The 27,558-nt window shown below is 34.5% G+C and overlaps 1 protein-coding gene across 26 annotated transcripts; it reads right to left on the bottom strand.

Annotated features, from left to right (window-relative positions):
• Positions 1 to 508: 508 nt before the first annotated feature.
• Positions 509 to 27,250, bottom strand: LOC114259981 (uncharacterized). 26 transcript variants are annotated; one of them, XM_082901755.1, is made up of 13 exons: positions 26,518 to 27,250; positions 26,370 to 26,417; positions 26,229 to 26,275; positions 23,192 to 23,434; positions 21,025 to 22,655; positions 19,881 to 19,928; positions 19,740 to 19,786; positions 12,731 to 13,077; positions 11,940 to 11,989; positions 11,745 to 11,784; positions 3,158 to 3,226; positions 2,754 to 2,962; positions 509 to 1,576 (listed from the first exon to the last, which is right to left on the bottom strand). In XM_082901755.1, exons 5-8 carry the CDS (start codon positions 21,037 to 21,039, stop codon positions 12,861 to 12,863), a joined length of 327 nt encoding a protein of 108 aa, XP_082757881.1. In that variant the 5' UTR covers positions 21,040 to 22,655; positions 23,192 to 23,434; positions 26,229 to 26,275; positions 26,370 to 26,417; positions 26,518 to 27,250; the 3' UTR covers positions 509 to 1,576; positions 2,754 to 2,962; positions 3,158 to 3,226; positions 11,745 to 11,784; positions 11,940 to 11,989; positions 12,731 to 12,860. The 26 variants fall into 26 exon arrangements, with proteins under 26 accessions (XP_082757881.1, XP_082757870.1, XP_082757865.1 ...); XM_082901760.1 differs by lacking the exons at positions 509 to 1,576; positions 2,754 to 2,962; positions 3,158 to 3,226 and adding an exon at positions 8,942 to 9,469 and having other exon boundaries at positions 11,940 to 13,077; positions 21,025 to 22,457; positions 22,552 to 22,655; positions 26,518 to 27,242; XM_082901758.1 differs by lacking the exons at positions 509 to 1,576; positions 2,754 to 2,962; positions 3,158 to 3,226 and adding an exon at positions 8,942 to 9,469 and having other exon boundaries at positions 26,518 to 27,215.
• Positions 27,251 to 27,558: the final 308 nt, after the last annotated feature.

Raw genomic sequence — 27,558 nt, 5'->3', positions numbered from 1 at the left:
TGTGGTCGCAATTTGCGAAGATAACCAAAGGAAAGATGTCCGAGTCTCCGATGCCATAACCAGATAAGGGCTCTAGCTTCGTCGTGGCTGCTAGTGTGATTGGCCTGACTTATTTTTGGTCCTCCATTTTCCAATTCCAAGTAGTAGAGTTTGCCCCGTCTAACACCATAACCAAGAATCTTCCGCGTTAGAATGTCCTGAAAAACACAAAATGAGGGCCAAAAAGTGACAGTGCAATCAAGAATAGAGGTAATTTGGCTAAGAGACAAAAGATTATATTCAAGGGATGGAACAACAAGGACAGTATCTAAAGTGAGAGTTTTAGATAGAGTGACAGAGCCCTCTCCAGTAATGGGAGATGTACTGCCATTAGCCGTGGAGATAACAGATTGAGGAGAAGGGAAAATAGATTTTAATTGACTGGAGTCCCTAGTCATATGATCGGATGCACCTGTATCAATAATCCAAGTATTATTCTTAGAAATTGTAGAGAACACAGAGGCCTTACCATTAATACCTGAGTGGGCAATGTTTGCTGTAGGCTGCAATGGCTCTGCCTTCGTAGATGTCACCATTGCCTTCCCGCCGAGTTTCTTGCGCAGTTTCTTGGTGAAATCCCACCACTCCGGATAGCCAATAAGTTCATAGCATCGTTGTTTCGAATGACCGGTTTCGCCACAATGAGTACACATCAGGCCACCAGACCTTCCAGTGGACTGATTGCTTCGATTTCTCGACGAGCCAAAAGAAGGTCCTGGGCGAGTATGGTTGGTCAACAGTGCTGAGTTCTCAGAGATTTGACGAGAGCCGCTCATGGTCTGTCTCTGTTGGTATTCTCTCCGAACATATGCATACGTGCTCTCCAAATCAAGTTTCGGGTCTTTTCGTAACGTTTCGCCACGAACCTGGTCAAATTTGGAATCGAGGCCACTCAAAAAAATATGGACCCAAAGCCTAGCCATCGCGGAATGCAACTGGACCACCCCTTCAACTGTTCCTTCCTGAGAGATAGTCCTATGATCAATTTCCTGGAAAATAGCAAGGAGTTCATTGTAGTATGTTGATAAGGGTCGACCATTTTGCGAGGTGGAGAATGATCTCTGGTTCAATTCAAAAATAAAAGTTTCGTCTGATCCATCATAGAAGGTTTTCGATACAGCCTCCCATATTGCCTGGGCAGTAGGAAGACGAATAAATTGCTGCATCAGCGACGGGCTCATTGAGTCAATAAGCCAACTTTTTACTTTGTGATTTTCGATAATCCATGTTCCCAGATTGGGATCGCCGGGCGCCGGTTTTCTTGCTTCGCCAGTGAGATATCCAGCCTTGTTACGTGCGCCAATACGCATCTCCATGAGTTGAGACCATAAGGAATAATTTGTCTCATCAAGTGTGATGTTGGTAGGAAAAGCAGAATTGTCTTGGTGAACAATGATCTGCGATGTTAAGGCTGGTTCGGCCGTTGGGATTGATACGCCTGGAGTGACATCCATTTGGACTCACACCAGATTGATGGTGGTGTGGAAGAAAACTTAGCAGATGGTTGATTACCGAGTGCCGTAGGATCGGTGATGCTCTGATACCATGTGAAATAATGGTTTCAGTATATTTTATTCCTCAACAGTAAGACAATATATATAGATACAAGTTACATCCTGTAAATAAGGAAACAGACCTATTCTGAAGGAAACTAAATAAATCAGTCCTATTCTAAAGGAATCTAAACATATCTAGAATCAATTAATCTAAATCTTATATACAGCTCATGCCAACACTCATGCTGAAGAGCAGAAAGATAAATTGCTAGTCCTGAAATACCAGCTCCCAAATTCGAGAACCACTTTCCAAACACACAACCTGTTGACTTGGATTTCACATCATTGAATGAAACTTGGGAGGGATGTTCTACAAGGACAAGCAAAAAAGAAGCAGCAGTATTTTTATTTAACATCTTAATTGAAAAAGAAAAATGTAAAAATTGAGTAACAAGAGTAAAGTATTAATAGCGTAAAAGAAAAGAAAATTCAAGAACGATAATGCAGAAGAAATGTGCACTTAAAGTAATAAGAGTAAAGTATTAAAATATCAGGTTCATGAATGATTTGTGACATTGTCGTAATATATACTAAGAATGCCTGGACTTTGTTAATTTCAGTTAGGAAATAATATTCACCTTCTTTATGTATTTTCTTTTATTTTTGAGTACGGGTATCAACATAAAAAACTCTTGGGCTGCCTTTTCTTAAAAGGATATGTGCATGCCCATAATCGTTGTTGTCTAAATATAGATGAACCTACAAATTTTAAATTTCATGACTATTTTATTCCTATCAAGACCTGACCATTAGACAAGAATACAAAACAATAAAAATGAAAAGAAAATCATATCAGAGTAGAAAAACTCCGAGGCACATTTAACATTATCTGAGAATTTATAGTCATGTCAAAATCAAATTCATCCACTATTTCATTTTCCCTATGATCAAATGTGGATTTAGATATTGTCCCAATCATTACAATTTTTATTTTTATTTTTTCATTTTCTTTAGGTCTATAGCATTGCAAGAGCTTAAAGAGTATGCGAGACAAAAATATTTCATCATTTACATTTTTTTTTTCTCTGAAGAAATAAATCTTTCAAATCACATTAATTAAAGAAACACAAGAAACAGAGATTGAAAATATGTATGTATCACTAACTTACACATACATGAAACTCAACAAAGAAAAAAAGAGAAAAGGCAGAGAGCAACCTGTAACTTTGACGCCATGTCGTGTTGAGAGAATTGGTTTTGCTCTACTGCTGGTTTTCATTTGAATAATTGGAAGAATCTTAATCATTCCCATCATCTTGGCCTTTGTTAAATTCATTCTACTCAACTTTTTCTTCACTCTCAATGTAAAAACTCTGGTCTAACACCGAATTCTTCTTCTCCTCCTTCTCTTTCTCCTTCTGGGTGTCCTAAACATTGACATATTAATCAAAACTTTGATCCTTGTAAAGAAGTTTAATATAGAAATTGTGAACATATTAAATAAAAAAAAATTGTTTTCTAAAATCTTTGACTATACGATTTTGACCATTTGTATCTAGTATTCAAATCCAAATCAATCAACAGAAAAAAGTGAAATAAAAGTTGAAATTCAAACTACATACTTTTTATATAGTTATTTCAGTCTAAATCCCACTGCCTCACTTTTGGAAGTTTTTCTTGAGTGGAGTAACCTGTTATAATCATGTAAGTCGTCAAAACAAAGAAAAGAATCATATTTGGATACATAGTTAGATGCAAACACACACAAACATATATGTATCTATATAAGATAACAATAAAATTAAATATTGGCAAATAAAATGCACCTTTAAACATAAAATTATCTACTAAAATATTGCAATGATTAAAAGGGATATCCGAATTGCCATTTAGAAAATTACATGTTGGATGTTGATTAATTCAGAATAAGTAAAAAAAAAAAAAAGTTGACATGAAGACATCTGGAAAAGACCAATAGAGATGTGTGCAAATATACATATACATGTGAAGTTTGCAAAAAAATAAAAACTGCAATTGAGAATGTAGAATCGTGATGGCCTAACAAACAACTCTTTTGAATCATTCCATTTCCTAGATCTATTTTTCAAACCTTCAACAAAACTTTTATTTCCTTCCTCGTTCCTTCTTGGTTGATTGGCTTTCATCTGCTATTTTCTAATAACTTTTGATATATCCAGTGTAGAAAGAGAGGATATATCAAACTTTTGAATTGTGATTTTTTTGTTTTAAATACCACAAACCTAAAATGTTGAATAATGAGTAGAGAGTTACCTTCAAAGAAAGAAGAGTTCATTGTTGTTATTCAATAACTCTGACCACCATAGTACCAACTGTTGGAAAAATGGTTTAAATATAGGCATATTTTTTAGCCCAAAATTGAGTGGGCCCAAACATCTTTTGGGGTGGGTCCGAAGAGGTGATGTGTTTCCTCACCGCGTGGCAAGTCACATGGTGAAAACGGAACGTCAAAACCATTTATGAGTGAATGGAAAGTTGACGCCGTTTTCGGGTTTAACATTAATTTTTTAGATAAAAATTCTTTTGAATTTTTTCAATAAAAATTATTGTGGGAATTTAATTTAATTCTAAATTCAAATTTTGGGTTCCTAAGTGGTTTCCTAAAGTTTGTAATTGTGAAAATTTAATTTAATTCTAAATTCAAATTTTGGATTCTTAAGTAGTTTCCTAAAATTTGTACCTCTTACTTTATTTATTAAACTATTCAATTTGTTTAATATATATATATATTCAAAATAGTTTATTTAATAAAGTTCAACAGGTATTGTTCCACCAACGGCCTTCAAATTGTTTGAAAACTTGTGTTTGACCAACGGTTACTTTTTTCAAAAGTTTGAATAAATGTGTTCAAAAAACAAACTGTCAGCATCTGTTTTAAACAAGTTGCACCTGTTTGGACCACTGTAGTTGTCTATAAATACAAATTTCTTTCCAGCAGTCCGAAAGAATCCCAAAAATACAGTCTGAAATATTTTTTGCTGTCCAGTTTGTTATCTTTGGTTCATTGGTGAATTATTCTTCATTTTAGTATTAGAATAAAATTCAGAGAGTTAGAACACAAGTTTGGTTCGCCGAACAAATTGTTTGGAGTACTACTACAATTTGTAAAGATCATTGTATCCTGGGAGATAGACGCCACTCAATCGTAAGTACCGTAGCGGGGCGAATCTGTCTTAAGGACAGAGTGTCACACACTCGACTTGGTCTTAATTTTAATTCGGTTCGATAAATAAATCCGGTATGTTATTTATTTATTTTGTTTGAATTTATTTCAAGTTATTTTATTTACACAAAAGATTGTTCCAACAATCTTAAGAAAGATTCGAATTATTCTGTTTACAGAATTTTTCGTTTGTTTCCTTCTCTTTTTTCTTTTAAGAAAATTATTTTCTGTGAATTTACAAAATAATATTCTGGTTGAAAAAACAAATAGTGATTATATACTATTTGACAGATAGTAGTAATATACTGTCTCTTTTCTTTGACAACTAGTAGTACGATACTGGTGTCATTAACAATTCAGAATATATTTTTGTGAAATTTTGTCAGAAATTAATTTTGAGTTTTAGAAATTATTTTCTGAGTTTTCATTACTTAAAATTCTGTTTCAGTATTTTAATTATTAGAGTGGTACAAGAAATTTAAGTTTCTGTGTGAAATTAATTTGGTTAAATAAAATTTTATTTTATTTTCAAATTAATTGAAAAATAAAAGTTATATTCTTATTTCTTTTATTTTACAGAAGTTAATTTCTTGTGTGGAATTAATTTGGTTAAATAAAATTTTATTTTATTTCCAAATTAATTGAAAAATAAAAGTTATATTCTTATTTCTTTTATTTTACAGAATTTAATTTTCTGTGTGAAATTATTTTGGTTAAATAAAATTTTATTTTATTTCCAAATTAATTGAAAAATAAAAGTAATAGTTTTTTATTTCTTTTATTTTACAGAATTTAATTTTCTGTGTGGAATTAATTTGTTTAAATAAAATTTTATTTTATTTTCAAATTAATTGGAAAATAAAAGTTACATTCTTATTTCTTTTATTTTTACAAAATTTAATTCTGTGAATTTGGTTTAATTTTCTGTGTAGTGTAAATTCTAATTATAATTTTGTTTTATATATTAGAATTGATGACTACTGAAACTAATGCCCAAACAAGTACTACTGTGGTGGCTGCAATTGCACCAACCCCCCCTCCTGTGATGACGGTACCAATAAATCATAGAGAGAGGCCAGAGAAGTTCTCAGGAACTGACTTTAAAAGATGGCAACAGAAAATGTTGTTCTATCTTACAACTCTGAACCTGGCTTGTTTCCTCCGTGAAGATGCTCCTATCCTGAAAGAGGATGAAACCGACAGACAAGTGGTTGCTGCGGTTAATGCTTGGAAACATGCCGATTTCCTTTGCCGGAACTACATCTTGAACAGACTTGACAACACATTATACAATGTCTACAGTCCAATCAAGACAGCAAAGGAACTTTGGGAATCGTTGGAGAAAAAGTACAAAACGGAAGATGCCGGCTCAAAGAAATTTGTGGTTGGCAGATTCTTGAATTTTGTAATGGTTGATTCAAAAACTGTGATCAGCCAAGCTCAAGATTTCCAACTCATTCTGCATGACATTCACGCAGAAGGCATGTCACTCAGTGCATCCTTCCAAGTTGCAGCCTTAATTGAAAAATTACCAAAAGGCTGGAAGGAATTCAAAAACTACCTCAAACACAAGCGCAAAGAAATTTCTATGGATGAATTAATTGTGCGTTTGAGAATTGAGGAGGACAACCGCAATTTTGAAAAGCGGGCTGGTAAGCATCCTATGGAGTCTAAGGCAAATATGGTAGAACATGCTTCAAAAACCAAGAAACGAAAGTCTTCTAGAGAAAGTTGATCACAAGGCTCTAAAGGGGGGGATAATAAAAAGTACAAGTTTAATGGCAAATGTTACATTTGTGACAGAGGGACATCGGGCTAAAGATTGCCGTAGCAAAGGCAAAAGCAAAAGAAGAACAAGCAAGAAGCCTCCTCAAGCCCATATGACCGAAGTGGATAATATTTCCAATGGTGTAGATGATATCAATCTTTCTGCAGTTGTTTCCGAGGCAAATCTTGTCGGAAATCCTAAAGAGTGGTGGGTGGACACTAGTGCTACTCGCCATTTTTGTGCCGACAAAAAGATGTTCACATCTTATTCTTCAGTGGATAATGGTGAACAACTTTTTATGGGCAACTCCTCAACTTCTAAAGTTGAAGGACAAGGAAAGATTGTACTCAAGATGACATCTGGAAAGGAACTCACTCTCAACAATGTGCTGCATGTACCGGACATTCGCAAGAATCTTGTTTCCGGATCTTTGTTGAGTAAGAATGGTTTTAGGCTAGTTTTTGAAAGTGACAAGTTTATACTTACCAAAAACGGGATGTATGTAGGAAAAGGTTACATGTCTGATGGCCTTTTCAAATTAAATGTAATGACCATTGTACCCTCAGTTATTAATAATACTACATCTTCTTCTTACTTGCTTGAGTTTTCAAATTTATGACTTGGTAGACTAGGACATGTTAATTATGGATCTTTGCGTAAATTAATTAATATGGAATGTTTACCTAAATTTAACATTGATTCAAATCATAAATGTGAAATTTGCGTTGAGGCAAAATTATCTAAAACTCCTTTTAATTCAATTGAAGAAGTACGGAACCACTTGAATTAATTCATAGTGACATTAGTGATTTTAAATCAATTCAAACTAGAGGTGGGAAATAGTATTTTATCACTTTTATAGATGACTATACTAGATATAGTTATGTTTATTTAATTCGAACCAAGGATGAAGCTTTGGAAACTTTCATTCAATATAAGAATGAAGTTGAAAATCAACTTGGTAAGAAAATCAAGAAACTTAGAAGTGATAGAGGTGGTGAATATGAATCACCTTTTGGTGAATTTTGTAAAGAACATGGAATAATTCATCAAACCACCGCTCCTTACTCACCTCAGCAAAATGGAATTGCTGAAAGGAAAAATAGGACTTTGAAAGAAATGATGAATGCTATGTTAATCAGTTCTGGATTACCTCAGAACTTGTGGGGGGAAGCAATACTTTCTGCTAATTATATACTTAATAAAGTACCCCGAAAGAAAGTGAATCAAACACCTTATGAATTGTGGCATGGAAGAGTACTATCCTACAAATACTTAAAAGTGTGGGGGTGTTTGGCTAAAGTGACTGTTCCTAGTCCTAAAAAGACTAAGATAGGTCCTAAGACCATTGATTACATTTCATTGGTTATGCTAAAGATAGTAGTGCATATCGGTTTTTGATTCATAAATCAGAACATACCGAAATGCATGTAAATACTATTATTGAGTTTCGGAATGCATCATTCTTTGAACATGTATTTCCAAATAAGACTGGACAAGAGACTAGTAACAATAAAAGATCTCATGATGCTATTACTAGTCAAGATTAAGAACATGATCAAGAACAAGAGTTAGATCAAAATGAGGAAGAGGAACCTAGGCGTAGTAAACGCGCTAGAACCTCAAAATCTTTTGGTCCAGATTTTCTAACATATTTGTTAGAAAATGAGCCTTTAACTTTTAAAGAGGCTATGTCCAGTCCTGAAGCTCCTTTATGGAAAGAAGCTATCAACAGTGAAGTTGAATCCATCTTGCAAAATCACACTTGGGAATTAGTGGACTTGCCACCAAGTTGTAAACCTCTTGGGTACAAGTGGATTTTCAAAAGGAAAATGAAAGCAGATTGATCAATTGACAAATACAAGGCAAGACTTGTGGTCAAAGGTTTTAGACAGAAAGAAGGTCTAGATTACTTTGACACATACTCACCGGTTACTAGAATAACATCCATTAGAATGCTAATTGCAATTGCATCTCTATACAATCTAGAAATTCATCAAATGGATGTGAAAACCGCTTTCTTAAATGGTGAGTTAAATGAAGAAATTTACATGGAACAACCAGAAGGGTTTTTTGTTCCAGGAAAAGAAAAGAAAGCGTGTAAATTAGTTAAATCATTATATGGTTTAAAACAAGCGCCAAAGTAATGGCATGAGAAATTTGACAAGGCAATGATGTCAAATGGATTTAAAATTAATGAGTGTGACAAATGTGTTTATATTAAAAACACTGACAAAGGTTATGTCATTGTATGTCTTTATGTAGATGATATTCTCATCATAGGTAGTAATAATGACATGATTAAAACTACTAAGAAAATGTTGAATAAACATTTTGACATGAAGGACATGGGCATTGCTGATGTAATTCTTGGTATGAAAATTATCAAAACATCAGAAGGATATGCTTTGTCACAATCTCATTACATTGAGAAAATACTTGACAAATTCAGCAAAGATGATGATCATCTTGCTAAAACTCCTGTAGATGTTAATTTGTATCTTTCTAAAAATGTACAGGAAAGTATTTCTCAATTAGAGTATGCCCAAATTATTGGAAGCTTAATGTACTTGATGAACTGCACTCGTCCAGATATAGTTTATGCAGTAAGTAAATTAAGTAGATATACGAGTAATCCGGGAGTAGAAAACTGGAAATCAATTATAAGGGTTCTTAGATATCTCCGATTTACTCGTAACATTAGGCTTAACTATACTAGATATCCAGCAGTACTTGAAGGATACTGTGATGCAAATTGGATATCGGATACTAGAGACTCGAAGTCCACCAGTGGGTATGTCTTTACTCTTTGTGGGGCGGCTGTATCTTGGAAATCTTCCAAACAGACTTGTATTGCTAGGTCTACTATGGAATATGAATTCATAGCTTTAGACAAAGCAGGGGAAGAGGTAGAATGGCTTCGCTACTTCCTTGAAGATATTCCAATATGGCCAAAACCGGTGCCTGTTATATGCATACATTGTGATAGTCAATCAGTAATTGATAGAGCACAGAGTCATATGTATAACGGTAAGTCTCGACACATTCGTCGTCGACATAATATCGTAAGACAACTACTCTCTAATAGAATTATGTCCATAGAATATGTTAAGTCTAAAGACAACATAGCGGATCCACTAACCAAAAGGTTAGCAAGAGAGTTAGTTGAGAATTCATCGAGGGGGGACTTAAGCCTATTAAATAAGAGTTACCACAATGGCAACCCAACCTAGTTGACTGGAAATCCCAAGATCTAGGTTCAAAGGGACAACCGAGTTGTGATTGACTCAGAAGGATCACTGTGGAGTCCAACTCCTACCCATTTCTATGATGAAATAAGTGATGTCTGCAGCGATTTAGGTTAAGTAATACTTTTAATGATTCTTATATCTAGGTAAACCTAGTGGAGTATGGCAGGATACTTTTCATAAGAATCACCTATGTGAGTGTGAACTGGGCCGGTTCTATAAGATTTGTGAAGGGCTACAAGTCTTTAGAGCACTCAGGAAGACCAGGTTGTTCAGGGCCAAAATGAACACAATAGTGAGAACTAAACTGTGTCTGGGAATATACTGTGTGAGTTCTATTGTCTTGGTTTACACAAACGGCTGAACAGTTCAAGACATCATGTTCACTGTTTAGCTAGTAAATCCGATAGTGTCTCACAAGGGAAGGTTCAAAGCCAAAAGCTACCTATCCTTTGCAGAATATTTTCAATTTCTGTACTCTCTGTAATTAGATCATGTTGTTGCATTTTCTTTCCGTCAAATTCCATTCATGTGGGGGATTGTTAGAAAAATAGTTTAAATATAAGCATATTTTTTAGCCCAAAATTGAGTGGGCCCAAATGTCTTTTGGGGTGGGTCCGAAGAGGTGACGTGTTTCCTTACTGCGTGGCAAGTCACACGGTGAAGACGGAACGTCAAAACCATTTATGAGTGAATGGAAAGTTGACGTCATTTTCGGGTTTAACATTAATTTTTTAGATAAAAATTCTTTTGAATTTTTTCAATAAAAAGTATTGTGAGAATTTAATTTAATTCTAAATTCAAATTTTGGGTTCCTAAATGGTTTCCTAAAGTTTGTAATTGTGGAAATTTAATTTAATTCTAAATTCAAATTTTGGATTCCTAAGTAGTTTCCTAAAATTTGTACCTCTAACTTTATTTAATAAACTATTCAATTTGTTTAATATATATATATTCAATAGTTTAATATATATATATATATATTCAAAATAGTTTATTTAATAAAGTTCAACAGGTACTGTTCCACCAACGACCTTCAAATTATTTGAAAACTTGTGTTTGACCAACGGTTACTTTTTTCAAAAGTTTGAATAAATGTGTTCAAAAAACAAAACGGTCAACATCTGTTTTAAACAAGTTGCACCTATTCGGATCACTGTAGTTGTCTATAAATACAAATTTCTTTCCAACAGTCCGAGAGAATCCCCAAAAAATAGTTTGAAATATTTTTTGCTGTCCAGTTTGTTATATTTGGTGCATTGTTGCATTATTCTTCATTTTAGTATTAGAATAAAATTCAGAGAGTTAGAACACAGGTTTGGTTCGCCGAACAAATTGTTTAGAGAGTACTACTACAATTTGTAAAGATCATTGTATCCTGGGAGATAGACGCCACTCAACCGTAAGTACCGTAGCGGGGCGAATCTGTCTTAAGGACAAAGTGTCACACACTCGACTTGATCTTAATTTTAATTCAGTTCGATAAATAAATCTGGTATGTTATTTATTTATTTTGTTTGAATTTATTTCAAGTTATTTTATTTACATAGAAGATTGTTCCAACACCAACAAAACTCTTAACTTCTCTTAAAATAAATAAACAAACTAAATGATGAGCTAATGCAATCATCAATATTCATTCTCTTTGAACTACCCATGAAAAGATTACTCGTTGCTGTAGATATCGTAGCATAGAGGACTTCAACCCATTTTTTTCTTCTCTATAAATTTTGTCATAAAAATAATGAGTTCCAACACTACCCAACCAAACACCACCAATTTAACATACTGCTCACAAAATCTAAACTAAACTAAAACAATTATTAATATAAATAAAAAGGAATTTGGGATAGAGCAAAAATCCCAACACTAATATTAAAAACCACAGGAAACAAACGTGAATGAAGGATTTACAGTTATTTAACATTTAAAATGTGTAAACCAATAAAAATAAGAATAAGCATGAGAAATGAATAGAAGATGTTTCTTACCTAAAATAAAAAATAGTCCTTCCAACATCAATAGCATCACCTATTTACACCAACATAAGAGAAAACATAGCATAGTTTTAAAGAGATTAAAAAAATATACCCAAATACCATATAATAAACCCAAAAATAAATAAAATCTATAGAGAAGAAATAGATCAGAAGAAGCTTAAGAAATTAAGGGAGAACATTTCTTACCTGCACAAAATGAAAGTATTCCTTCCAACACCATGAATCAAATAATCACCCTTTCACTCACAAAATCATAAGAAAATTATAAACATAAGAAACATGAATCATAAAAAAATTATAAGAAAATTAGAAACATGAATCACATTTATTAATAAGATAATGAACCATGAATCACAATGGAATGAAAACCACCCACAGAATCACAATGGAAAAATTAACCACTACTTAATAATAAAATTTATGAACTAAAGTTAATTAGAGAAACCCCTATTACTTTAGTTGATAGTTAAAGTTAGAAACAGAAGCAACTTCATTTTTGTTTGATTTCCCTTATTTCTTGCCTTTTAATGTATTAGAAGCCCCTGAAACCCATTAAAGAGAAAACCATAAAACTCATTTCATAGAAAGAGACCCATTTCACAACTATTTCACAGAAATCATTAGGAATGCTTTTTGTGAAGAAGCATGATCATGCCTAACATTCATTAAGTGAAGAATATTAGGCATGAGAGCACTTAAATTACAAGTATTCACAAAGCATGAGGACCAAAGTCCAAAAAATAGAGTTCTCATGTCCAATACAATTTGACAGAGTGCTAATGACCAATATCCGAAATCAAAGATTGAAACCATTTGATAAAACCATTTCAGATTCAGAAAATAGAAATAGAAACTATCTAGGAAACCCATTTCAAAGAAATCACACCATTTCATAACTGAAATCAAATCAGTTCGAAACTATTTCACTCATAGAAACCCATTTCAGAAAATAGAGAGTGAAATGGAAGTTTCGTTACCTGTATGGAAATGGCGTGATGGTACTGATCCAATGGTCTGACGAGACAGAAATGGGGTAAGCTTGTAGAGATGTTTCATGTGAAGATGGTCTCTTCGACGCAATGATAGTGGTCCGTTAGCCTTTGGGTGTCATGAATCAGTAGTCCAGGCAATTCTTGTCGATGATATGTAATCCACCTTCGGAGCCATGGAGGACGGAGAAAGAGGTAGAGACCCAAAAATAAATAAATAAATAAAGGGATAAAACCCTATATAGTTCTCTCTGTATCCTCTTTTCTTGCATTTTCTTCTCCCTAGATTGTTGTTGTCTGTCATCATTGTTTCCAATGCACTCGCGTGCATGTGACTAGAAAGCACGGATACAGATATAAATATAGTGATACAGGGATATGGATGCGACGATACGTCAAAATTTAAAAAAAAAAATATGATACAGGTACGGCGGGATACATTCATAAAAAAAATATTTTTATAATTTTAATAATGTAATATGCATGAAAATAAAACTTAAAGTAAATTAATAAATAAAGAGAGGGATTTCTATTAATCTAAAAGTCTTCAAACATTCATAAAACATCCAAACTAAAAGCAAAAGTAAATGCAAATTAAACATCATCCTTGCATGCCAACACAAAAAAAAAAAAAAAAATGAGAGCAGAGAGAAGAAACGTGTGAGAGTGAGAAAGCGAGAGAGAAGTGAGAAAGACAATAAGGATAAATCAATTTGACAAATTATATTACTTTAACTCTCATTATATTCCTCTTATCAAAGAACTAAACAAAATATTATAAGTAATATGTAACTTCGAGTATCCGATACTTCAAAATTAATTAAGAAGTATCCGATACGTTTAAAAAGTATCTGATACATATCCGCAAGTATCTAAGGAGTATCGGTATCCAATAAATATCCGATACGGATACGTCTCCCTTTTTGAAGTATCCGTGCTTTATAGGCGTACCAAAAAGCAAGCGAGAGAGTATTTTTGAGTAAGAGAGAGGGAGAGAGAGGGAGAGAGAGAGAGAGAGGCCATTCCAGAGACCAAAGAGAAAGTGGTTTCAGATATGGCAGACTAAGAAAATTGAATTAAGGCTAATGAATCAAAAAGAGAGGCAAAGAGAATTGGAAAGAAAGAGTCATGTTATGATTCCAAAATATATATATATATATATATATATATGACACCTCATTAAAAAGTGACATAAAAAATATATATAATCACATTTAATTAGAAGGTGTGATTACAAAAATATATATATAATCACACTTAATGAAAAAGTGACATAAAAAATCATAACTTTAGCAACTTCTACAATGTGTACCGTCTAAAAGGGCATATGATATGCACTTATTGTGTGGTCCATATTGTGCCACGTCATAAAAAGTAACCTATTAAACAGGTCATTTAATAGGTTACATGAAATAATCATAACTGTTTTTAAAAATCATAACAATTACTACAATGAATCATAACAATGCCATAATATACACTATGGTGTCATAATAAAGACACTATCAATCATAACAATATGACAACGACTCATAACAAATGTAATTATTTCAACAAATTATCGTAACATTTGAGTCGTAACATTTTTTATTATGATTCACCATAACAAGTCATAACTTTTGGTAGTACAAATCATGACTTTTACTAATAAATCATAACCATAACACAAGCACAAACTCATAATAAGCTGACATAGTTTGTGCTTTATCAGCATGATTAAATGCAATAGGCAACATAGCATACTTTACAGATGCTAAGTCTGAAACACCATTAATATGAACAAACCCTAAACGAGTTCCACTAGAACCACCATGGGCAGCACCACTGACAGATATAGCTATCTTTTCTATGTATAACTTAACAGCTCCTTCAGTCGCTTCCGCTGAAAATAGGCGATCTACATCAAACACATCATTAGCAAACCGAACATCATCATGGATGATGAGAATTTCTTCACGAGAACTTTTAGTTCTTGAAACCATTGTATAAATAAAATATACATATATAATATTCAAGAACAAGAGCACCAAGAGAGGAGAAGGATGAAAATTAATGAGGAGTACGCCTTATATAGAGTGATAACAAAAGGTGTAAAAATTCATCCTTCTTATAGATCTCCAACGCGTGGCATAAATGCAACCAACGGCACGTGTTGGAGATTTGTAAGAAGGATGAATTAGCACTCCATTGTCTACTTCATTCTATAAAAGGAGTGCTCTCCCTTCATTATTTTTCATCCTTCTCTCTCTTGGTGCTCTCTCTCTCTCTCGTCCATCTTCAACATATATTATGGACAAGTGGGATATGTTTCCCTCTGATATTCAGTGGGAGATTAAGAAGAAATATTATTATGATTATGTGAAAGAGATGTTTGAAAGGAAGATTTCTTTATTGAATCAATTCAATAATACTGCTGAAGCAGATGGTATTGTCATTCATGGTGTTATGACAGAAATATGTAAGGCTCAAGTATTGCTTGAGCAGAAAGATATAACAGATTATTATTGATCGTTCTGATTTTATTGCGGAAGCACATGAATATGTTTACACTCATTGTTGGCATTTAGTTATGGCTCATCGCATTGCTTATGAGGATTACAGAGCTGCTCGCTCTATTGGAGATATTATACAAGGTCGATATTATGTATTTGATGGAGAAGATTGGCAGGTCGTTGAAGCTGCTCACGAAGTATTATACGAAGATGCTGTTACATTTTTTATAAAAAACAATGGAATCCATTGTTATAATTATGAAGCTGTTATTAAGATTGTTCTACCATGAGTTTTACTCGCATGCTTCGCATGCTTATGGTGTATCCCCTGTACTCACCTGTGGTGCTGGTGTATCCTCTGTACTCTCCTCCTCCTTGGAGGATTTTATTAATAAAATAATATATTATGATTACATCATCTCTTACATCATAATTACGTCATTTCTTAAAAGCTTGTTGTGGCATTTTATCAAACACATACAGGACACATGAATGTGCGCAGCAGCATCAACAACTAAAATACAAAAATTCAAAAATTAAGTTGCTATTGGAATGTTACAATTTGGCTGGTTTAAATGTGGGTTTTTGAATTTTAGTTGTTATTGGAATGTTACAAGGGGATTAAGTTCGTATCATCTCAACTTCCATTTGGAAGATTGTTGGGGCATGAGCGAAGGCGTTGGAATATGTCTCTTGGCTACTTAAGAGGAGAGAAATGGGAAGAAATAAAGAGAAAAAGATTTCTCTGAAAACCCATTTTTTTGAATCTCTCCAAAAAGGGAGTGATTGGGAGAGAAGAAATCAACTCATTACTAATATTTGATCATATCAATTGCCCATCTAAATATGGAAGAAATAAAAAAGAGTGATACCCATGTTGAAAACGACATAATAAACAAATCATCAGTTGAAGCAACCTGAAGGCCATGCTGAAAACAACCTTCTACAGAAAACTGACAATCCCAAGTAGAAAAAACTCAAAAGAAAAGATACCTAGCTTTATGGGACACCATGTTGAAGAAAACCAAAACCAAACCAAACCAAGCCAAGCCTTAAGTCCCATCAAATGGGGTCGGCTACATGAATCCTTCTCCTCCACGCGGCTCTATCAAAGGCCATTTCATTAGTTAAATTAAGTAGATTCATATCTCTATTTATAACGCTAGTCAACGTTAATCTAGGCCAACCCCGTCCCCTAACACTTCCATCTATCGTTACAGCATCACATCTCTTCACTACTGCCTCTGTTGGTCTCCGTTGAATATAACCAAACCATCTCAAACGATTCTCTCTCAACTTATCTTCTATCGGTACTACTCCTACCCATTCCTGAATACACTCATTCCTAATCCTGTCCTGTCTAGTCTTACCACACATCCACCTTAGCATCCTCATCTCAGCCACACTCATCTTATCTACATGTTTCTTGGTTGCCCAACACTCCGTCCCATACAACATAGCTGGTCTAATAGTCGTTCTATAAAACTTACCTTTTAGTCTAGTGGGTATTCATTTATCGCACAATACCCCAGACGCACTTCTCCACTTATATCATCCCGCCTTAATCCTATGGGCCACATCTGCATCAATCTCTCCCGCTGTTGTGATAATCGACCCTAAATAACGAAAATGCTCACTCTTAGGCAGTTCTTGGTTCTCAATCTTCACTTCTCCTCTGCTTTCATTGTTACTGTTACTAAATTTACACTCCATGTACTTTGTCTTAGTTCTGCTTATCCGAAATCCTTTAGATTCAAGAGCTTTTTTCCAAATCTCCAACTTTGTGTTAACTCCTTCTCCAGTCTCATCCACTAGCACAATATTGTCTGCAAAAAGCATACACCATGGCACGTCATCCTGAATATTTATCGTCAACTCGTCCATAACTAAAGCAAAAAGATAAGGACTTAAGGTAGATCCTTGGTGTAACCCTAAAGTGATAGGAAATTCATTTGTTTCTCCAGCTGGCGATCTAATAGTGGTCACCACCCCTTCATACATGTTCCTAATCACGCCAATGTAGCCTTTTGTCACCCCTTTCTTCTCTAACGCCCACCATATTATATCTCGGGGCACTCTGTCATATGCTTTCTCAAGGTCGATAAACACCATATGAATGTCTCTTTTCTTTTCTTTATACTTTTCTATTACTCTCCTCAAAAGATAGATCGCTTCCATTGTTGACCTACCAGGCATATACCTAAATTGATTCTCTGACACCTCTGTTATGTCTCGCAATCGGCGTTCCATCACCTTCTCCCACACTTTCATTATATGACACATTAGCTTAATTCCTCTATAGTTGTTACAATTCTGGACATCACCTTTATTCTTATAGATTGGCACCAAAATACTCTTCCTCCACTCATCTGGCATGTTCCTAGTCAACAAAATTTTGCTAAACCACCTAGTCAACCAAGCAACTCCTTTTTTACCCAAACACTTCCAAGCTTTAATAGGGATATCATCAGGTCCTAAAGCCTTATTTGATTTCATCTTCTTAAGTGCAATCTCCACTTCAAAGTTCCTAATCCTGCGATAGAACCTATAGTCTTGGTTTATCGTATTACTGATTATTTCTTCCCCTATTGTCGTACTTCCATGTTCCTCATTTAACAGTTTCTCAAAATAATTCTTCCATCTTTCCTTAATCTCATCATCCTTCACCAATACCTTAGAATCCTCACTCTTGATGCACTTTACTTGATTAAAATCTTTTGTTTTCCTCTCCCGTATCTTAGCAAGTTTGTATACCCTTTTCTCTCCCTCCTTACTATCTAGTCTAGTGTATAGGTCATCATAAACTTTCAACTTAGTGTCTCTCTCTACTTTCTTGACCTCCTTATTAGCCAATTTATAGCTCTTAAGGTTTTTCTCAATTCTATCCTTCTGCCACTTTTTAAAGCACTCTTTTTTTGCCTTAACTACCGTTTGGACCTCTTCCCTCCACCACCAAGTTTCCCTAGAGCTGGGTCCCGTTCCTTTCGACTCTCCAAGCACTTCCCTTGAGATTCTCATACAATTGACTATCGAATTCCACATAGTGTTAGCATCACCTTCTAAGTCCCAAGTACCATCCTTATCCATTCGATTCTTAAATATTTCCAGTTTATCCCCTTTTAAGGCCTATCATCTCGTCCTACGACGCCCACCATCCTTCCTAGCTTGGTATTGCCCTCTAAAACATAAATCTAGTACCAAAATCCTATGTTGAGAGACCAGACTCTCTCCAGGAATCACCTTACAATCATTGCATTTTAGGCAGTTCACTTTTCTCACTAAGAAATAATCTATTTGGCTCTTAACTAATCCACTCTTAAAGGTTATCAAATGCTCCTCCCTCTTCTTATACATAGTATTGGCCACCACCAAGTCAGAAGCCAACGCAAAATCTAAGATTCTCTCTCCAGCCTCATTTCTGTCACCAAAACCGTATCCACCATGCACCCTTTCATAACCTACTTTATCTATGCCCACATGGCCATTAAAATCTCCACCTATAACCAGGTTCTCTCCTACGGGTATCTCCTGTAAGATCTCATCCATTTGCTCCCAAAAATCCCTCTTAGTCTGATCATCTAACCCTACGTGAGGGGCGTAAGCGCTAATAATGTTCACTATATTCCCACCAATAACTAGTTTAACTAGCATAATCCTATCTCCTTTCCTAGTGACCGCCACCACACTTTCCACAAGACCCTTGGCAATTATGATTCCTACCCCATTCCTGCGTCTACCCTTACCACTATAATAAAGTTTAAAACCAGTATCCTCAATTTCCCTAGCTTTCTCTCCCGTCCACTTAGTTTCTTGTATGCAAGCTATACTAACTCTCCTCCTAATCATAACATCTACCAATTCTATCGTCCTACCAGTTAAGGTTCCTATGTTCCAAGTGGCTATCCTAAACCTATAGTCTTGGAATAGCTTCTTTACCCGCGCTCGTCCAGAAAAACGCGGAAACCTTTGCCCATTTTTCACCGCACCCAGGCGTCGATGCGGCGCCCCCTTGCTCACTTTTCGAAACACCCGGAGACAGGCGCAACGCGTCACTTGAGGGGAACGACCTAACATTTAAACAATTCAAAGTAGGATTCATTTTCATAAGGGATCTGAGCGGCTTTTTTACGTGTTGGCTGTCGGCTACCTAACACACAACCCTCCTCCTTAACTCGGGCTTGGGACCGGCGGGGTTGTTAACAACCCCGCCGGAGTTTGTTGAAGAAAACATCACAATAAATTTTGACTAAAAACAAAATTGTAATATAATTAACATATAATCTCAAGAGTGTGAATTCTCTGGATTTCATTTCGAATAAAGCTATCCTTCAAATTTTTATAGAATTTAAGCATACTTTTATGCAAAATTTCCATCCTATGGAAAAGAAATGTTTATATGGCATTCCTTATTTACACAGATTCCCAATCAAACACTAAATCAAAGCTGAAACTGAAATTTACAGCTTTCATAGACAGAACAAACTAATAACGCACTTAAAACTTACAATCTGGAGTTTAATGGTTTTCCATCCTGCTCAACTGTGTGGATTTTCTGCAGAAGAGAACATAAGAATAATTTACAACTTTACAATCTATGTTAAGGTAATCAGCAACCCAAACCAAGGGAAATAAAAAAGATTGCTTACGAAGTCAACTCCAATAGTGCTAATGTAACTTTCCAGATATGAATCATCCTGATTACAGAAATAATAAAAATGGTTAATGAACTTGGCATCTGTCTGGAGCCCACATTTGATTGGAGACCAGAACACATTGAAAAATAACACAATCACATCAAAACAACATGGCTAATTAAAGCAATCTTGAAAAAGAAAGAAGGAACAGAAATGGAGGGGGAAAAGAAGAAGAAGAAGAAGAAGAAGAAGAAGCTGTGTAAAAGAGGGAGAACTTACAGCAAACCTATACTTTAAAATTGTGCATAAAAAATATAGTGTTAAGTAGTCACTTTTAGGTTAAAAATAAACAAGCCAAAAAAAAAAAAAAAAAAAAAATTCATAAGAACGTATTAATGAATAAGAAATGAATAAAACAAAACACTCACCAATATATTAACATGTTTCAACTTATTTTGTTATTTATTTCAGAATAGGTGAAAATTTTATTATAGAATAATGGTTAGGTAAGGTTTGCTCCATTCTATCATCACCATTTATTATTTAATTACAAAAATTCTGTCAAATAGATGGGATTCATGCATTTAATGAGTTATGTTTGATTCATTGATTTATTAAATTTAAATTTTTCCTATTGTTATGTTCATATAGCTTTAATGGTAATCAAGATAACAGTTAATGTGATCACTTTATTTATTATTTTTTCTTATAAATATTTTTATTTTTATTTTATAGGTAACAGATGATCTATAAAAGAAAAGGAAATGGCCAAATACAATAATGGTTTCTTTCTAGGGCCAAAATAATAGTGGTGATTAAACAGTTCCTTTTTTGACAGGAAGGTTTGGTCATTGACCCATCGTTGAGAGCATCATACCAGCATCAACAATTCTACTTACCCCCAAAAAATATTCAATGTTGTTGTGGCCACACAATTTATCACAAAATTGGACACAACTTTTTTAAATTGAACATTTTTTGAAATTTATAGAATAATTCTAAGTCCACACAATTTTATCACAGAATTTGACACAACTTTTTTATATGAGATGTAACCATTAAATGTGCGAGTCCCACCTCCATATGAAAGAAGTTGTGTTTGATTATGTGATCGGATTATGTGCACGTAAAATAATTGATCAGAATGAGAACTCACCAGTAGGGTCCGCATTGACTAAACTATGAGCTGCAAAGAGACTTTTTGTCCAAGGAACGCATGAACATTATCAAGAGTGGAAGGATTGAAGTCATTGAAATCCAAAACATTATTTTGCTGTAAGTATGCCCAGGCCAAGTTCCCCAATAACCTGTTCTTCCAAAAATAGTCTTCACTTTAATGTTGAGGCATTTCAATCTGTTCTTCAATTCTACCAGATCTCTGTAATAAAATGAAAATGTATACTCAAAGATTTGTCTTGGTCACCAAGTAATTAAAGAGAGTATTCAAGATGTCAAACTATAACTATTAGGCTAAATGGGAAAGAGAACACAGAGGGGTAAAAAAAGTTTTTTTATTAGGATCATTGTAGAACTAAAACCCCTTACCATGAAGATTCAAGAAACTACTAAAATGTTATTTTAAATTCATCACGACAAAGTTCTCAAAAAAAGGCTTGAAATCCATTTGTAAACTATGAAATCTAAATTAGAACTAGTTCCTTGAATAAATAGTGCCAAATCATTTAATTTCCTATCCATTAAATCCAAACACAACTTATTCCAAATGCCACGAAAATCAAAAAGGCATTCTTTCCAAATGCTAGGAAAATCACACCAGTCATCCATACACAAAAGTTGCATTTCAAAATTCTCCTAATTGTTACCAACAAAATTCACATCAGATCAACAGCTATATCTATGGTGATAGAGAAGGTCAGATTTGAAGAAATGTGCGTACCTTGTAGAGTTCAACTACCACGTTGTCAAGAGATTCCTGAGATTCAAGGGAGCATAGATAGCGGAAAGATGGAAAATTGAGCTTTCATTTATCATTTTTAGAAAATATGCATAAAATTCAAACAATATCAATGCCCAGATCTTTAACCCACAATAGTACAATCAAGGTTTGGCTTAAAGCCATTCTCCTAGAAAACTGATCTTTAACCCACCATTTATTGATATATCATATAAAATTCACCAAATTTATGTTGGTTCAGAATGGGAAGAATTTATTAATCCACCTATGCATAAAACTTATTGCTTAAAGACAAAGGAAAGTATGGGAAGAACTTATTAATCCACTCATGCTATCATTAAGACAATGGATTGAAGTGAGAGAAACAAGTAGATATCAGCAAATATCAACAATCAATCTAATCTATTAATAGTTCTTCTCCCTCTTCCAAAATCCTATGAGCTTGTTTTCTAAATTTTTGATTTGACTATAAGAACAGCTGATGGCATTCATGAAGTACCATCAGCAATGTAATTTTTTTAAAGGGGTTTCAAAACCTCTTCACTGCAACAAGGATTGCCATGTCCAATTTTAGCAATCCATCACTAGCATTTGAACCCTTGAACTGAGGTGCATGGGGTCATACTCAAGAGCAACAGGCTCAAGGAGGGCTAGTATGGATTCGTATGTCCAAACTGCAATAAATAGGATTGTTCATTCAAATTCAACAGTTCACTGATGGTTATAACTGTGCTCATAATAATAAGAACAAGGACAAGAAGAAAATACCATTGCAATGCGAAACTGTTAAGCATCATCAACCCCAGAAATTGAATAGCAATTGCTTTGCCTCAAGTATTTATATTCATTTGCACTTTTCAAATTCAAAATCTCTGTGTTACAAAGCAACAAAGTGTAAAAGAATAATAAATACATAAAAAACAAAAAAGGGGAAAAGGTGTAACATAGAGTATAATATAAAGGTTGAAAAACTAGGCTAGCATGTGACCTTGTTATGGACATATGCACAAATCTGACACAAACTAGGATATATCAGAGATTACAATGTGGAGCAATCAAATTCATGCCTCTCTCTCTCTCTCTCTCTCTCTCTCTCTCTCTCTCTCTCTCTCTCTCTCTCTCTCTATGTATATATATATATATATATATATCTTTGTGTGAGAGTGGAAATTTTTGGGTAAACTAAACCAACAAGGGTTCCATTTGATCTTTGCAAAGTCAAAAAAATCCAAATTCCAAAATGGCAGTGTTCCCTATGAGACAGCATTAATAATTTCACATAAACTCAAGTTGATAATGTTGTAATTTCACATTAACAATTGATTCAACACTACCAAGAACCAAACTTCATATATTAATTGATATAATCAATAAGCTATAATGCATATATAGATAGATAGGTTAGTACCAGCTGTGCAAGTGCTTGTGGAGGTTGATGGTGTACTCCCTAGTCACCACCTCTTTGTTTTTTCCCTTCATCTTCTCCTCCTTAGCCAGATCAGAAGGTGTTTAGGTGGAAATGTGGAGCTCTGAGTGTGTTCTATTCTGGATTTTGGGGCTGCAGCCTGATCTCCAATTGAGCTATGATGGTGGCAGTTCTGTTTTATTTTCCTGTTTTTTGGTGGCTGCTGTTGGGTTTTGGGGCTGCAGCCTGTTTTTTGGTTGCAACCAGGACATGAGAAGTAATGATCAAATAAATCAATACGTTTTTTTAGTACTTCCTAGTTTAAAAACTCAGCCATAGAATAGAGTGAGACTTCACAAAGCATGCAATTTTGTTTCTAGAAGCTGTATATAATGGGAGGAAAAAAGGTCTAAAACTCACCTCTCTCTATGGAAAACAAAAGGCTTAGAATGAAATCCAATTGGAGGTTAAGCTAGACTTTTTCACATCTAACCAATGAAATTAAAGTCATTTTTGCTGGATCTTCCCTAAGACAAGTGTGACCTTAACTATGTTATCTGGCTACCTAGAACCACTTTATTGTGCATCTAACCAATGAAAGTAAAGTCATTTTGGGTGTGTATGATGGTTGCTAAACTAGTAAAAAAGGTGGAATGTTTCAAAGTTCTTCGTTAGTTGTGTATTTGGATTCAACAAAAAAGGAGCATAATTCAGTGTTGAATTTTCTCTAATCACATTATTAGGCCAAGAAAACTATACAAGTGTACAAGCATTAAAATAATGGACATCAATTTTCTCAAAAATAAATAAATAAATAAACCAAAACAAAATGAAATATAACAATAAAGAAAAAGCTTGTTGTGGCATTTTATCAAACACATACAGGACACATGAATGTGTGCAGCAGCATCAACAACTAAAATTCAAAAACCCACATTTAAACCAGCTAAATTGTAACATTCCAATAGCAACTTAATTTTTGAATTTTTGTATTTTAGTTGTTGATACTGCTGCGCACATTCATGTGTCCTGTATGTGTTTGATAAAATGCCACAACAAGCTTTTAAGAAATGACGTAATTATGATGTAAGAGATGATGTAATCATAATATATTATTTTATTAATAAAATCCTCCAAGGAGGAGGAGAGTACAGAGGATACACCAGCACCACAGGTGAGTACAGGGGATACACCATAAGCATGCGAAGCATGCGAGTAAAACTCATGGTAGAACAATCTTAATAACAGCTTCATAATCATAACAATGGATTCCATTGTTTTTTATAAAAAATGTAACAGCATCTTCGTATAATACTTCGTGAGCAGCTTCAACGACCTGCCAATCTTCTCCATCAAATACATAATATCGACCTTGTATAATATCTCCAATAGAGCGAGCAGCTCTGTAATCCTCATAAGCAATGCGATGAGCCATAACTAAATGCCAACAATGAGTGTAAACATATTCATGTGCTTCCGCAATAAAATCAGAACGATCAATAATAATCTGTTATATCTTTCTGCTCAAGCAATACTTGAGCCTTACATATTTCTATCATAACACCATGAATGACAATACCATCTGCTTCAGCAGTATTATTGAATTGATTCAATAAAGAAATCTTCCTTTCAAACATCTCTTTCACATAATCATAATAATATTTCTTCTTAATCTCCCACTGAATATCAGAGGGAAACATATCCCACTTGTCCATAATATATGTTGAAGATGGACGAGAGAGAGAGAGAGAGCACCAACAGAGAGAAGGATGAAAAATAATGAAGGGAGAGCACTCCTTTTATAGAATGAAGTAGACAATGGAGTGCTAATTCATCCTTCTTACAAATCTCCAACACGTGCCGTTGGTTGCATTTATGCCACGCGTTGGAGATCTATAAGAAGGATGAATTTTTACGCCTTTTGTTATCACTCTATATAAGGCGTACTCCTCATTAATTTTCATCCTTCTCCTCTCTTGGTGCTCTTGTTCTTGAATATTATATATGTATATTTTATTTATACAATGGTTTCAAGAACTAAAAGTTCTCGTGAAGAAATTCTCATCATCCATGATGATGTTCGGTTTGCTAATGATGTGTTTGATGTAGATCGCCTATTTTCAGCGGAAGCGACTGAAGGAGCTGTTAAGTTATACATAGAAAAGATAGTTGTATCTGTCGGTGGTGCTGCCCATGGTGGTTCTAGTGGAACTCGTTTAGGGTTTGTTCATATTAATGGTGTTTCAGACTTAGCATCTGTAAAGTATGCTATGTTGCCTATTGCATTTAATCATGCTGATAAAGCACAAACTATGTCAGCTTATTATGAGTTTGTGCTGAATAAAGAAATCTCAAGGGGATTAAGTTCGTATCATCTCAACTTCCATTTGGAAGATTGTTGGGGCATGAGCGAAGGCGTTGGAATATGTCTCTTGGCTACTTAAGAGGAGAGAAATGGGAAGAAATAAAGAGAAAAAGATTTCTCTGAAAACCCATTTTTTTGAATCTCTCCAAAAGGGGAGTGATTGGGAGAGAAGAAATCAGCTCATTACTAATATTTGATAATATCAATTGCCCATCTAAATATGGAAGAAATAAAAAAGAGTGATACCCATGTTGAAAACGACATAATAAACAAATCATCAGTTGAAGCAACCTCAAGGCCATGCTGAAAACAACCTTCTACATAAAACTGACAATCCCAAGTAGAAAAAACTCAAAAGAAAAGATACCTAACTTCATGGGACACCATGTTGAAGAAAACATCACAATAAATTTTGACTAAAAACAAAATTGTAATATAATTAACATATAATCTCAAGAGTGTGAATTCTCTGGATTTCATTTCGAATAAAGCTATCCTTCAAATTTTTATAGAATTTAAGCCTACTTTTATGCAAAATTTCCATCCTATGGCAAAGAAATGTTTATATGGCATTCCTTATTTACACAGATTCCCAATCAAACACTAAATCAAAGCTGAAACTGAAATTTACAGCTTTCATAGACAAACCAAACTAATAACGCACTTAAAACTTACAATCTGGAGTTTAATGGTTTTCCATCCTGCTCAACTGTGCGGATTTTCTGCAGAAGAGAACATAAGAATAATTTACAACTTTACAATCTATGTTAAGGTAATCAGCAACCCAAACCAAGGGAAATAAAAAAGATTGCTTACGAAGTCAACTCCAATAGTGCTAATGTAACTTTCCAGATATGAATCATCCTGATTACAGAAATAATAAAAATGGTTAATGAACTTGGCATCTGTCTGGAGCCCACATTTGTCTGGAGACCAGAACACATTGAAAAAACCCGAAACTTACGGGCTCCAGTATCTGCAATGTCGACGATTGTGAAGCAGGGATGGGTAGAATAAGGATCAAAAGCAAATCCAAATACCATATACCGTGTGGCAAAGGTTTCGTAATCGTAAGAGAATCGGACAGAGACTTTATCACTGGTAGTAGGATTATAAACCTCATAGTAAGGAACAGGCATTGAAGAGTAGAGGAGGAGTAGGCCATTGGAAAAGTTAATGACTAGCAGGGTGTTATCTGATGCTCCAATATGGCCCTCAAAACCGATTCGCAGGCGATTGCCTGTGGAAATCGAAATCGAACTCGAACTCTTATCATTGGGATTGGGATTGGGATTGGATGGGATCGCTCTGAAAACGAACTTTTTGTAGTTTGTCTGGTAGAAAAACCCTAAAACCGAGAGATTTCTAGCCTCATATCTATCCACGAACGGTGGTTCGGACAGATATCGTCGCCACCACTTGGAAATGGATTTGAATCGAGCCACCGACGGCGGTGGAAGCCTCAAAAATACCTCCTCGATCAACAACTTCTTGCGTTCCTCCTCAATCAACTCATGGCGTTTCAGGCGTTTCAGGCGTTCTTCCTCCATCATCATCATCATCACCACCACCACCACCACCACCAATTTTGTTGCCCCAAAATTTTGTTCTTCTAATAAAAGGCAAATTGAGGGGAAATTTTATTTCAACGTACCAAGTTTTAGGCGTTTCCTTACCCCCCACATATTTAATGAATCATTTTAGCGTTACAATTTTATCCTTTAATAAAATTATCATCTCACCCATTATTATCTCACCCACATATTTCATAATTTTTCCATTCATATCTCACCCACCACCATCTCAAATACAGAGTTTGAATTTTTTTTTTTTTTTGTAAAATTTGTACTTTCTAAATGTATTTAGATTAAATAGATTTAAAATATTAACAAAATTGATAAAAGTATTAAAAAATTTATGAAAATGTCAAAAATACAAATTAAGGATTCAATCACAAAAAAAAAAAAAAAAATGATATTTGGTCACCCAAAAAATAAAATTGAAT

The sequence above is a fragment of the Camellia sinensis genome, chromosome 13 (genome assembly GCF_055761805.1).
Source record: "Camellia sinensis isolate YWXY chromosome 13, ASM5576180v1, whole genome shotgun sequence".
Taxonomy (NCBI): domain Eukaryota; kingdom Viridiplantae; phylum Streptophyta; class Magnoliopsida; order Ericales; family Theaceae; genus Camellia; species Camellia sinensis.
The sequence above is the reverse complement of the archived record's forward strand: the minus strand, read 5'-3'. Positions and strand labels throughout refer to the sequence as shown.

Excerpts from the sequence above, each read along its gene's own strand:
- LOC114259981 (XM_082901739.1), bottom strand. The coding sequence starts at position 27,115 with ATGATGATGATGATGGAGGAAGAACGCCTGAAACGCCTGAAACGCCAT.